Source organism: Cebus imitator, unplaced genomic scaffold, assembly GCF_001604975.1.
Source record: "Cebus imitator isolate Cc_AM_T3 unplaced genomic scaffold, Cebus_imitator-1.0 Scaffold51, whole genome shotgun sequence".
In the NCBI taxonomy this organism is placed as follows: Eukaryota; Metazoa; Chordata; class Mammalia; order Primates; family Cebidae; genus Cebus; species Cebus imitator.
In genome coordinates this window covers 1,295,143-1,309,145 of record NW_016107366.1, presented here as the reverse complement: position 1 = coordinate 1,309,145, position 14,003 = coordinate 1,295,143, and the positions used below count along the sequence as shown (strand labels likewise).

The 14,003-nt window shown below is 43.4% G+C and overlaps 1 protein-coding gene across 2 annotated transcripts in view; it reads right to left on the bottom strand.

Annotated features, from left to right (window-relative positions):
- ABCA1 (ATP binding cassette subfamily A member 1) overlaps window positions 1-14,003 on the bottom strand; it is a 154,841-nt gene that overhangs the window by 105,305 nt on the left and 35,533 nt on the right. For both annotated transcript variants that reach the window (XM_017527761.2, XM_017527759.2), the window contains exons 3-5: window positions 9,241-9,334; window positions 4,437-4,578; window positions 2,536-2,654 (exon numbers count right to left, since the gene is read on the bottom strand). In XM_017527761.2, the coding sequence (XP_017383250.1) occupies window positions 2,536-2,654; window positions 4,437-4,578; window positions 9,241-9,334 (355 nt within the window). The remainder of the gene's footprint in view (window positions 1-2,535; window positions 2,655-4,436; window positions 4,579-9,240; window positions 9,335-14,003) is intronic.

The following is a 14,003-nucleotide window of genomic DNA, read 5'->3' as shown; positions in this document are numbered from 1 at the left end:
ATGAGGACAAAGCTCCAAACCAGATCAGCTTCAAGGATCCTCCCAGCCCTGAAAGAGGCAGGAGGGCTAAGCTCATCACGCTGTGATGGGGTGTCAGCGCAGATAAACACAGGCCTCTAAGTCAGGTTCCAGACTAACATACCCTAGTCTCAGCTTCTCTCTGAAATTGACAGAGTGCTATTCACAATCAGCAAAAGTCAGCCAAGTGCAATGGCTCAGGCCTGTAATCACAGGCCTTTGGGAAGCTGAGGCAGGAAGATCACTTGAGCCCAGGAATTCACAGCTGCAGTGAGCTGTAAGTGCACCACTGCACTCTAGCTAGAAAGAGAACTTGTCTCTAAAAAAATTAAATTAAAAATAAACATAAATTTAAACAAATAAATAAAATAATTAAATAAAAACAAAATTAGTAAGAAGTTACTGATTTCCTGTAGGAAAAGTCAGCGTTTCTGTGCATTTCCCCCTATACTGAAGTCTGTTTTGTGCTGCAAGACAAGCAAAGAAAGAAGGAATTTCAGAAACAGCTGCAGGGCAGAAAAGGGGACATACTGAGTGAACAATGAGATGTGAAGCAAGCACCCACATAATAATACACTCAAAATCTAAGGGGCCTTCTCTCCTCGGAGCTGCAGACACAACTGTAGGGTTTTTGGATACAGATTTGGCCTCTCTTCTCCACCTAACTCATGTCTCCAGCTTCTCAAAGAAGAAAACTAGTAGTGTCTTAAGGCAGTCTCTTCCACCAAGATCTGAATGTCTGCTTGACAGCTTACCCCCGTCAGCCAGTCTGTTGCAACAAACTGAAAGGCAGAAGAACAAGGCCAAGTGCTCAGAAATGCATTGCTGTCTTACAAGAACACTGGCTCTCATTTATTGGAAATCTCCTATGTGTCAGACACCGCCTTAGGTTTTATATTTTATATTTCAAGTTAGCTGTTATTTTATAGTTGAGGAAATTAAGGCTGAAGGGTTAAATGGCTTGGTTGAGATGTCACCACTCCAAAAAAATTATAATTCATATTCACTAAGTGCTTCCTAGGTGCCAAATGCTGTTTTTAAGCAATTACATGTTTTATTTCATTAACAGATAAGAAGAGGTGGCTGAAAGGGTGCTAACTAACTTATTCACAAAGTCATGCAGCTACAAGGTAATGTGTGCCAGCACTCTTTCCTTGGCACCATACTGTCTCTTGGTACAGAGGTAAAGGAACTATCCCCAGCTCTGGCTCTGCTCAACCAGCAGCGGCTCTCCAGTAAATAAGGAAGGACTGAGTCTTGGAGACAGCTACCTCTCTGTCTCCTACACCAGATGAAAAACGCATGTGCAAAACCAGGGCCTGCAGGTCAAGGAAACGGCAACCAGATGGCCTGGCCTCCAGCCAGGAGTGGTCTAAGTGGAAGCTCCAAGCATAGCCATATCTCTCTCTGCTGTGAAGCACCACCTCCTCCATGCCACCCCCAAGACAGCTTTGCTTTGTCATCAGGTCCCACATTGCCCATTACCTCTTTTCCTGCCTAAGGAAAGCACAGTTCTTCACGCCTTAAAAAAAAAAAAAAAGCTCAAATCTGAGTCTGGTTAAACTCTAGAACTTTACCATTTCTCCTTTTGCCAAATGGAAAACAAATTGGTTTCGGCAAAGGCCAGCCAACTCCATCCCTCCCAAAACACCAAACGGAATAAAAAGCACTTCCCTGGAGCAGCGGCAGTCATTGGCCCATGATGGGGAGGAGTAATTTATCACTGACATTGTTTAGAACCACCGGCACATGGTAATAATAAAATCCAGACCAACGTTTATTGGCTTCGTTATTGCTTCTGCATTCTCTACAGACCATGCACGGGCCATTACTGGCCGCACTCAGCCAATTGCTCCCACCAGTCTTTGTCCCCTTGTCAAGCCACTGCCTGAAGACTGCTCTGATGCTATGGCAGCCAATGCTTCAGTCAGCAAATGCCCGCTCCTCAGACACTTTCTAGATGGCATGCAATAAATTGCCTGGATACTTACCAGATCAGAGGTAAAGATTCCCCTTTTTAAAGACAACAAGTTCATATGTCCATCAGACTAACTGAAATGACTAGGGCAAAATGAATTGCATTCTCTTTTTAGAAATAAGTGCTTAACTTTCACTTATCCATATCAAGTTGCAACTTTAATTGCTCTTATATACACAGAAATACTCTGTCTATAAATCTGTCCATTCACTGCAACCACATGACCAACTCCAAAAAAATGCAGTTGGCAGCAATCTGCACCCCTACGTGTCCCTAAGGCCAAGTCTGTGATATTCTTCTCTGGGGACTTTTGTTCTGTCTTCCCAGAGGAGATTAATACATCACTGTCTGTGGCAACTAGCTCCTCCAGTTTTTTCACCAATGTCTCCTGCAGAGGCACCCTACAAGCCAGTCACCAAGGAGAAAAACCCCATAGGGAAAGATCTAATGGGAACGAGCCCCAGACACCTGGGCTACTCTCTTTCCCTGGTGCAGGTCAATTTCCAATTATAAACCGATGCAGAGAGGTTTTTGCTTACTTGAGCCGGAATTCTTGATCTGCTGTAATGTTCTCAGGACTTTGCGCATGTCCTTCATGCTGGTGTCTTTCTGGCTATATAAAAGAAGCTTCCGAGCATCTGAGAACAGGCGAGACACACTGTGAAGGGTGCAAGACAAGGAGAAAGGCTCTAGTTAAGCCAACCGCCTCTGCTGCTTTATAAAAGTGACTGCCAAAGTGCACAAGACTCAGCCTGGCTTCCAGGTCCTCCACAGGCTGGCTCCGGCCCACTCCCACGGCTCCCCGCACCCAGCTCCATTCATCACCGTGTTCCCTCCCCCACCCATCATCACTGCCCCAAACGCCCTTCTCCGCTGCTCTACACACCCAAATCTTACCACCCTTCAAGGGCCAGCTCATCATGCGTGTGCACACACACGCATGCACACATACACATGCACACACATGCCCCCAGGGCCGCCTTCTCCATGAGGCACAGTAGCCTCAGTGCCTGGGCCTGGAATACTCTTAAAAGCATATTCAAATGTTTTAATTTATTTTAAAAGCATAATTAAAAGTTAATACACTAAAAATGTATACATAATAATGAATCTGGCCTGGATTATATTCATCTTTATACCAATGCAGTCATGAAATACAACTTTCATATTTTTGTATGAAAGGGGCCCATGAAGGCTACAAAGCCAGTCTAGGGTCCCTGACTATGACAGTGTGGCCCTGTCTGCCCCAGCTGCAGCTTCCTCAGGGCTGTCTTCGGTCACATCCCAGAGTCCTTCGTCCATCCTCACTCACATCCTCAATGTCTCATTTGGGAGACACTTATTATGCCCATACTTATGTCCGAGCCCTAAAGCCAAGAGCCAGGAATACAAAGGGAAAGGGGTAGCATCCTGCTTTGCTCAGGGAGCTCATGCTCAGGGGACAAAGATCTGTAGACATTGTAGTCTGATGGGGCAGTGACAGAGGTGAGAGAGGTGATCTGATGCAGAGAAGACAGACCGCCCCTAGCCTTGGCTGTCAGCTCCTTATGGGCAAGAACCCTTCCAGTGTGCATCTCTGTGCCAGCCCCTCCCCCTTAGCTCCTAGAACCAGACCATTCAGATGCACAGTAAACATCTGCTGAATGATATCAGTAACAACGGACAGTATATTCCAAAATAATTAGCAGACAGGACTTCAAATGTTCCCAATATACAGAAATGATAAATACTCAGCCAGGCACAGTGGCTCACGCCTGTAATCCCAGCACTTTGGGAGGTGCAGATAAACACAGGCCTCTAAGTCGGGTTCCAGACTGACATACCCCAGTCTCAGCTTCTCTCCGAAATCGGCAAGAGTGCTATTCACAATCAGCAAAAAGTCAGCCAAGTGCAATGGCTTATGCCTGTAATCCCAGGCCTTTGGGAGGCTAAGGCAGGAAGATCACTTGAGCCCAGGAATTCACAGCTGCAGTGAGCTATAAGTGCACCACTGCACTCTAGAGCAGATCACCTGAGGTCAGGAATTCAAGACCAGCTCCGCCAACATGGTGAAACCCTGTCTCTACTAAAAATACAAAAATTAGCCCTATGTGGTGGCACGTGCCTATAATCCCAGCTACTCGGGAGGCTGAGGCAGGAGAATCGCTTGAACCTGGGAGGTGGAGGTTGCAGTGAGTTGAGATCGTGCCATTGCACTCCAGCTTGGGTAACAAGAGCGAAACTCCATCTCAAAAAAAAAAAAAAAACGGATAAATATTCGAGGTGATGGTTACTCCAAATACCCCAAATTCTCCCATTCCTCATTCTGTAGACTGTATCACAAGAATTTACAAAAGCAACTTCACTTAAATCCAGCCATTCAAAATTCTCCAGAGGACATGAAGAGAAGGTAAAGGATTAGCTGACAAGTTTGGGAAAGAAAACCTGATCTGATACTTACATGGATTTGTTAAAGTTTCCAACAACTCCAGGAGCCTCCCCCGGAGTCGGGTAACGGAAACAGGGATTGTTGGCATTACAGATAATCCCCTGAACCCAAGGAAGTGTTCCTGCAGAGGGCATGGCTTTATTTGGAAAGTGGCCTGTTGAAATTGAGGAGCAGAAAAACACAGGAAGACACATTAGTTCTCTGAAGCGATTTTGAGACTCCACTTATACAATGCTTCATGCCAAGTCTGTCTGTTCCATTCCCCACATCCCAGAAACCTGTCTCTTCTGAATAAATCTGACTCTCAGTTGGAAACTTGGCCTCAGGTGCCATTCTTAATCTAGTGGACATCATCTGTAGAACAGGGTTCATGACACCGGCATTGGAGAAGTGATGAGAGGGGTCCGAAACAGAAAGTCCCTGGCGTCCTTAGCTCCTCTTCGACAGCCAGCCTCAGCTCTCAAACACAGAGGGACCTTGGGGATACCTGCCCTAAGCCTATTTTTTCATACTTTAAGGAGGAAACTATGGTAATATAAAGTGGGCAGGACGCGGTGGCTAACACCTGTAAATCGCAGCACTTTGGGAGGCCAAGGTGGGCGGATCACCTGAGGTCAGGAGTTCGAGATCACCCTGGCCAACATGGAAAACCCCATCTCTACTAAGCATACAAAAATTAGACAGGCTTGGTGGTGGCACCTGTAATCCCAGCTACTCAAGAGGCTGAGGCAGGAAAATCACTTGAACTCAGGAGGTGGAGGTTGCAGTGAGCCAAGATTGTACCACTTCACTCCAGCCTGGGCGACGAGAGTGAAACTCCATCTCAAAAAAAATAAATGTGACTGACAAAGAACACCGATAGAGTCAGCTGGCACGACTGGGAGTAGAACCCCCATCTCCAAGGTCCTAATCTAAGCCCCTTCCTTTCACCTGCAGTTAGACTGGAGTCTAGCTCTTCTCAAACCCCTCTGCTACTCTCCTCAGTTGGCCAAAGATTTGCCAGTCTCACCTCCTCTGCCAGCTCTAAAATGCCACAAGGGCACCTGAAAAACACGTGGGCTTGGGGTCTGATGACATCCGTGAAGCCTCGGGTGTTCTGTTGTTGTAATTGTTTTTCACTCATCAAAACAATGAGGCCCCAAGCACTAAGTCATCTTCTTGCTCTCCTCTTTCTTTCTTTCTTACAAGTTTCTTACCAAAAAGATGACGGGATATATTTGGGCTTGGTTCTGGGATTCAGTTTGGCACAGTTTGGTCTGTGGCCATAATACATGGATGCTGCTTATGAAGATTAAGATTAATGGGTCCTGGACCAGGGGCTCTTAACCCAAGGACCTGTTAATGTGTGGAAAGAAACGCCAGAGAGCCAGCTTTCATCATATTCTCAGGGCTATCGGTGACCCCCATAGAGTTCAGTTATCAAGAACCACAGCCCTAGGTGGTGAAGAACAAGCAGCTTCACAGGCTTTGGGGTCAAACCAATTGGAATTCACATCCAGTCCCTACAGCTTGCTAAGCAGCAACTTCAGCCAAGTCACTGACCCCATACCCTCAGTTTTCTCATCTGTAAAATGGTGAAAAAATACAATTAACTTCACAGAGTTGTGGTGAGCATCACAAGAGGTCCTGCAGGCAAAGCATTTTTGCAGAGTATCTGGTGCAGGACAAAGGGTCAACAAATGGGCCTGTGGGAATTTTCCAGGCACTGTGGGAGTGAATCTACCACAGCACCTACTCTGCTGTTACCCAGCAGGAAAGCTCCTTATATCTCACAGCTACTACCTCCCTCCCAAGTGGGAACCTTTTTATTTTCATGCAAATGGACTGAGTCTCCCCAGAAGTTAACCCAAAGTCAGGACTTGCTGCACTTTGCATTTCAATATAGGGTCTTTCTTTCTCTTCTATCCATATTCCAACCAGAGAGACAACATCCAAAGCAAGGATGTGACAAGGCCGGATGACTGTGGCCATCCTCTGCGGGGACTCTGGCCTATTGAACATTTACTCAGTTAATCTTCCTATCTTCCTGTTAATGGTTCAAGGAAAACCAAACAAGGTCCCTTGCCTAAGTCAGCTGCTCTTCATTCAGGGAGATTTATGTAACCCAACCAAATACTGGAAGGACCAAAAGATTCTCCCCTTTCAACGCCAGGAGATAGTGGCACTGTAGACAGAGTGGCATAGGTGAAAAGCAGCATAGGGCAGTGATGGCGAAGGTATTTCAGGTTATCCCTTAGTAGGGGTGGCAAAGGCCTTTCCTTGTATGTTGTGCCCCACCCTATTTGCAAACAAAAGTAGGATCAGGAATAGGCAGTGGTACACAGGGAGACAGGTACATAGCATAATGGACTCCCAGGACCCAGGGAAGTTTTTAAGACCTTGACAACTCTGGTTTGAGCTGAGAAAGATTTACAGAGAAGAATTTTACATCAGTCTTTTGTTCCTAAGGACAAGATACCTCTTCAAGTTTCACCTTAACTTTTAACTCTGCTCTTCCAGCTAGGTCCCTAGAGGGTGATGAGAACAGAAGGTACAGTTGCAAGAGGTGCATGGATGTGGCCAGGAAGAGTGGTGCATGCCTGTAGTCTCAGCCACTTGGGAGGCTGAGGCAGGAGGATCACTTGAACCTGGGGGGCGGAGGTTGTAGTGAGCTGAGATCACGCCACTGCACTGCAGCCTGAGTGACAGAGTAAGACTCTGTCTCGGAAAAAAAAAAAAAATGCATAGATATAAGGAAAAGTCTCATTTATTCATTTACCATCTATATATACAAGAATTTCAGAACCTCTCTGAAAATTTGTGATCTGGAGTCAGAGGAATCCAGGTTAAAACTCAACAACTTGCCCAAGATCACAACCTCGGTGAATGGCAGGGGCAGGATACAAACAAACCCCAACTTCTCTGATGCCAAAGACATTTGCTGTTTCCACTGCACCATCCTGCCTGCTTGTAATCATTCCGGAAAGAAAAGCCTAGTAGATGAAAAAACGGAGTTTGCCCTTGAAACATGTACTTCAGTGGGGCTTGGTATAATGCCTAAATAAAACCTAATATGTACTTGCTCATCAATCAAAAAAATCTCTTTGGGGTTCCAAAAGAGAAAACAGAATTATCTGACAGGCATATAAATTTGAGTATAAATTTCAGTTTACGCTATTTTTTTTTTTGAGATACAGTCTCATTCTGTCACCCAGGCTGGAGTGCAATGCCACGATCTAGGCTCACTGCAACCTCGGCCTCCCAGGTTCAAGCGATTCTCCTGCCTCAGCCTCCCCAGTAGTTGGGATTACAGGCATGTGGCACCACACATGCCTAATTTTTGTATTTTTAGTAGAGACTAGGTTTCACCATGTTGGTCAGGCTGGTCTCAAACTCCTGACCTTAACTGATCCAGCCACCTCAGCCTCCCAAAGTGCTGGGATTACAGGCGTAAGCCATTGCACCTGGCCCGCTCTTTTCTTTTTTGGTGAAATCAGGAAATCATGTCTAAGAAAATGTTTCTTGAGGGTGGGTGGGTGTGTGTGGGGGTGTGTGTGTGTGTTTAATATAACTATGTGTGATGTGCATTAGAAAATTTGCAAGTATATAACTGTTGCTATGTATTGTGAGAAAGATGGGACCAGGCCAAGAAACACAATTAGAAGGTGACCCAGGCCCAATTGCTCTCCTGGAAGAACAGCATCTCATAAGCCTGTAGGTCTCGTAGGGGTATGTGCAGAACTGCTTAGCAGTAGGAAAAATCACAGGGCAGTGAAACTGAAGTCCCAGCTAAACCTCCCACGTAAATGTTGATCCCTTAGATTTGGCCATTTCTGCTGTGTCAATCCACCCACTGAGCCCAGTCCTAAGAGAAAGACTGTGATTGTAGGCCGGGCATGGTGGCTCACGCCTGTAATCCAAGCATTTTGGAGGCCAAGGCAGGTGGATCACCTGAGGTTGGGAGTTCAAGACCAGCCTGACCAACATGGTGAAACTCCATCTTTTAAAAAAAAAAAAAAAAAAAAAGAGAAAGACTGTAATTGTAAGAGGAGACACTAACAACAATAATATGAGGTAGGTATTACTATTCCCTTTTTAAAAGAAGCTTAAATCACTTGTCCAAGGTCATATGCTTAGTGAATGCTGACACTAGAATTCATGCCCAGATAACTTGACATCTGGAGCTTGTGTTCTTAGCCACTACTATATTTTCTATGCTCACTGTAAAGGCCGTCATCAAATTACATGATTGACAGTCAGATGATCTAAGTTGCACTTCATCTCTACCTCTTATTAGATGTGTGAGCTTGGGCAAGTCCTGCCCTTTCCAAGCCCCAACTTATCATAAAACTAAGGCAATTTAATAATTATAATAAAGACTACTATTCGAGGTTGTTATGAGAATAAAATTTAAAAAAATAGTAAAACTGAGAAGTTCTATACAAATGCTGCTTAAAATTGCGTGTTCCATGATTTGCAACTGTGTGATTAAGACATCATGCATATGGAAAAGACTAGGTGTTAAGGTATTATCTTAAATGTGCTTTTAATCACCACTTGCTAAAATTATCAGTAAGGTTAATTTATTTTCATGATTTAAAATGTGTAAAAGAGATGTTGGCTATTGTTATAATTACAATGATCACCATTCACTAGGACTGAATATAGTCTCCTGAGTTCATGCCTTATCAAAAAATTAGAAGCCCAGGTTTTCTGATCCAAATTACGTGTGATGTTTCCCAAAGACAGCATCTTTGGAAAAGTCCAATTTAGCCCACATTCATTGCCTGGATTTCCCGTGCCAATGGTGAGTCTCAGACAACATCCAGTTACTCACATTCATGTTGTTCATAGGGAGGATAGCTCAGCCGAACAGAGATCAGGATCAGGAAGATAAATAGAGGCCAGGCCACTTCCAGCAGCAGCTGACACTGAGTGAGAAATAAGACAGAACACTGTAAATATAAAAATACGATGGATGTCAAATACCACCGGGATTTGGGAAATCCACAGAAAACTTCAGTTAATAATTAATCAACTTCTCCAGTCTCTCCCACAACTCTCTAAGCTTTGAGAGCACTACTTACTTGGAGTTTCCACCTTGTAACATACCATTACCACATACCTGTATCTTCCCTTAGGTAAGCAAAGATGCCTCCTATCCTGCTTTATCTGGTTCACTTCTACTCATTCTTCAAGATTCAACCTGGCATAATTTCCTTTACTAAAATCTCAGCCTGAGCTAGAAGCCCTTCTCCTGTGCTACTCCCAGTAACTCATGCCCACTCCTCCTGTAGCATTTTTTCTGTGTAATATTGAGACTATGCAGCACATATACTTTTGTGTTCTACTTTTTCATTTAACATCATACTGGGAGAGCATTTTCCATGACATAAAATATGCTCTTAAAACACGGCTTTTACTGTCTACTTGATATTCCACTCTATGAATAGATCATAATTTGACCTTTCTGCTATTGCTGGTGCTTCAGATTGTTTTGGGGTTTTGTTTGTTTGTTGTTTTATTTCTGATATTTAAAAAAAAACAGTTTTTGATTTCCAAAGAACTCTGATATGGTTTTATATTAAACTCTTTAAACAATCTTTTTGGGGATGGTTGCAGTGGCTCATGCCTGTAATCACTCAGGAGGCCAAGGTGGGTGGATCACCTGAGGTCAGGAGTTGGAGACCAGCCTGGCCAACATGGTGAAACCCTGTCTCCACTAAAAATGCAAAACTTAGATGGGCATGGTGGCACATGCCTGTAATTCCAGCTACTCGGGAGGCTGAGGCAGGAGAATCACTTGAACGCAGGAGGCAGAGGTCGCAGTGAGCCAAGATCATGCCACAGTGTGATCAGAGTGAGACTGGGCAGAAGAAAATACAGCAAGATAATGACAGTGATGTACTAGGATGATAAGAACATGGGTGTGGCCAGGTGCAACGGTTCACACCTGTAATCCCAGCACTTAGGGAGGCCAAGGCAGGTGGACCACCTGAGGTCAGGAGTTTGAGACCAGCCTGGCCAACGTGGTGAAACCCCGTCTCTACTAAGGATACAAGATTAGCCGGGCATGATGGCACGCTCCTGTAATCCCAGCTACTTGGGAGGCTGAGTCAGGAGAATCGATTAAACCCAGGAGGCGGAGGTTGCATGATCTAGGTTGTGCCAGTGCACTCCAACCTGGGAGACAGAGCAAGACTCCATCTCTCAAAAAAAGAAAAAAAAAGAAAAAGGACATAGGTGATATTTTGAATACGTTCCTGTCTTTTCTAAATTTTCCACAATGAGCATGTATAAATTATCTCATGGAACAAAAAAACACTGTTACCATAACACTATCAAGGACAGTTTGCATAGATAGTACATCAGAATGAAAAATAAAGGCAAAAGGATCCCTCTCTGGAAGCAAGCAGGCTGTCAATAGAGTACTCAAGACCAAAGATGGGGCTGGTCTTGCTACTATTTCTGTAAATAATCCCAAAGAGGCAACATACTCAAATCTGCAAGCTTGGGAATGACATTCAGCCTTTTCTTTTCTTTCTTTCTTTTTATTTTTTCATAGCAAACACACTTTTTTCTATAGCTTCTTTTTTAAGTTGAGAGAAAGATATATATCACATTGCATATCTTAAAGATATACAATTTTTATTTGTCAATTATACCTCAATAAAGCTGGGTGGGGGTGGGGGGGGGGTGGGGAAGAAAGCAATTTTCTTTCTGCCAAAAAACAAAACCATGACTCTGTGAAAATAAACTTTTCTCCCAGCTGGGCCAGGACTCCCTTATTCCAGTTTCCCCAGGTACTCTGTGTCTGTGTCAGCACTTGGTACAGCAGGGACCCTATTTATATATGAGCTTCTCCCTTAGGATCACTTTCTTCTCACTAAGCCCACCACATCATAACAGCTTTAAAAATGTTTGGTGAGAAAGTAAATGAGCTAAAGTTTATAAAATAGTGAACATGGAAATATAAATCAGTTGAGCCCTTTGGGAAAGCAATGTAACAATATGTATTCAAGAGTCATGTTTATCCGGGTTGGCTAATTGCTATTCCTGGAAATTCATCCTTGGAAACTGAACTTAAGATATCAAAAAGCTATATGCATAAAGTTATTCATTCATTGAAACATTATAATTGTAAAATATTGAAAATAATTGTACAGCAATAGGGAAATGATTAAATTATGATACATCTATTTGGCAACATCATCCCATCATCACAACAATGTTTATGAAACATGAAAATCATTAACCATATAATATTAAGTGAAAAAAGCAGAACACAAATTTATATGCTATTCCAAGCTTGTAGTTAAATAAAATCACTTACAAATATTGACAAAGACAGAAATACAATTTTTTAATGGCATGATTGTAAATAAATTTAGAAAATATTAATGAGGCTGGGTACAGTGGCTCACGCCTGTAATCCCAATACCTTGGGAGGCCAAGGCGAGCAGATCATGAAGTCAGTAGTTCGAGACCAGCCTGGCCAACATGATCAAACCTTGTCTCTATTGAAATACAAAAAAATAGCTGGACGTCATGGTGGGCGCCTGTAATCTTAGCTACTTGGGAGGCTGTGGCAGGAGAATGGTTTGAACCCGGGAGGTGGAGTTTGCAGTGAGCCTAAATTGCACCACTGCACTCCAGCCTGGGCAACAGGGCAAGACTCTGTCTCAAAAAAAAAAGAAAGAAAGAAAAGAAAAAGAAAATACTAATGAAATTAGGGGGAAAAAAACGAAATTAACAAAGAGTATGAGTTAGATAAGGAGTCACCAACCTTGAGGCTCTGAAACTACCATTTGCACTTTTAAGATAAATAATAGCTACTATTTATTTAGGGCCCAATATGTACAAGGCACATTTTATATGAATTACTTAATTTAATCCTTAGGACAACTCTGTGAGATAGGAAACACTGTCTTCATTTTAAATGTGGCAAGGCTAAGGCTGGCGGAGGGGTAAATCACAGAGCTAGTCAGTAGCAGGGTTGAGATGAGCAGCCAATTCTACCCAACTCGGGAGGCCACATGACATTCTATTTGACACCATAGGTGACTCAGGTAGGAAATGGCCCCACTAGGTGGCATGGCCTAGAAATATCAACAGGATCCACAGAGGTAAGATGAATTCACAGCTTGCAGATTTATAATACTAACAGCCAATACTGGGCACCTATTGTGTACTCAGGACTTTTTATATATCTCATCTCCAGTATTTAATACACAATAACCCTGTGAGGTAGGTTGTATCACTACCATGTTAGAAGTGAAGAAGCTGAGGTCTGAACAAGTTATGAGCCATAAGAAACTGCACCAAGGCTGGGCACAGCGGCTCACGCCTGTAATCCCAACATTTTGGGAGGCCGAGGCAGGTGGATCATCTGAGGTTGGGAGTTCAAGACCAGCCTGACCAGCATGAAGAAACCCCATCTCTAAAAAAAAGAAACTGTGCCAATGTTTGAACCCAGATCTACTGACCCTCAAGTGTGTGCTTTTGTACCCATGATGCTGCCGTCACAAAGCTATGTTTGGGACATACACCTTTTAAGATATGCCGCTTAAAAGAAACCTAGCATTTGCCAGCCCTGCTGAGCACTGATCTGACCCAATGAATCAAGGCCTATGTTCCTGGACATCTCTGCAGCTCCCATATCTAGGATCCTGTAGGACAGTAGATGCTCCAAATGTGTTGGTTAACTGAAAAAAGCAAATGGATCTTCCCCATGGCAACTGACAGCAAAGGGCACGCAAAAAAACCTAACAAATCATTTGCAGTAGCTGAAGCTGGTGAGTATCAGCTGATCAGGGAAAGGGGTTAAAAAAATTGATGATGATAATAATGGCTAACACTTAAAAAGGTCTTATATGCACTAGGGTTATGAGTGCTTTACATACATTAACTCATTTAATCATCAAATAATCCAATCAGTACACATTTTAAGAAAGAGGAAACAGAGACTCAAAGAGTCAATACACTGCCTAATGGTCCAAGATTGGCAAATGGCAGGGCCAAGATTCAAAGCCACTCTGACTGAAGGACTCCTTCTCTTAGACATTATATACCCCAATCTCCTTATCCACTCTGCCCTCACTTACCAGAGCATACAGACTCCTGCTCTCTCAAAGCCTTTACTAATCTGAGACACTAGCATGTATGAATGAATGAATGAAGAGACTCTCTCCAAAGTTCACACCACCTACGCCAGAGAACTCATGAGAGACAAAATTTAATCTATGCCCTTTTACCCTGCACCTCTAAAATTCTTTCCATCAATGAACCTAGAAATCACCTTCCAACCCAGGGGAATGTTCTAGGTATTTATTTTCATAATGGCCTCCTTCTAGAAACCAAACTTGACTTCCACCAGGATATGTCATTATGGCTATATTTATTAATAAAATCAGACTTCATCCCTGAGATTAGCACTTTTCCCTAAGCATAAGCCCTCATAAATAGCTTGGAAATGAAGTTAATCCTTTACTATTATAAACTCCTATAGAAAATTCTTCTAAATCTCGCTTTGGTGCCTAACCCACCCAACTCCACACCTCCCCATGGGGTGGGAAGATGGGGAGGAACATTGTTTTTTGT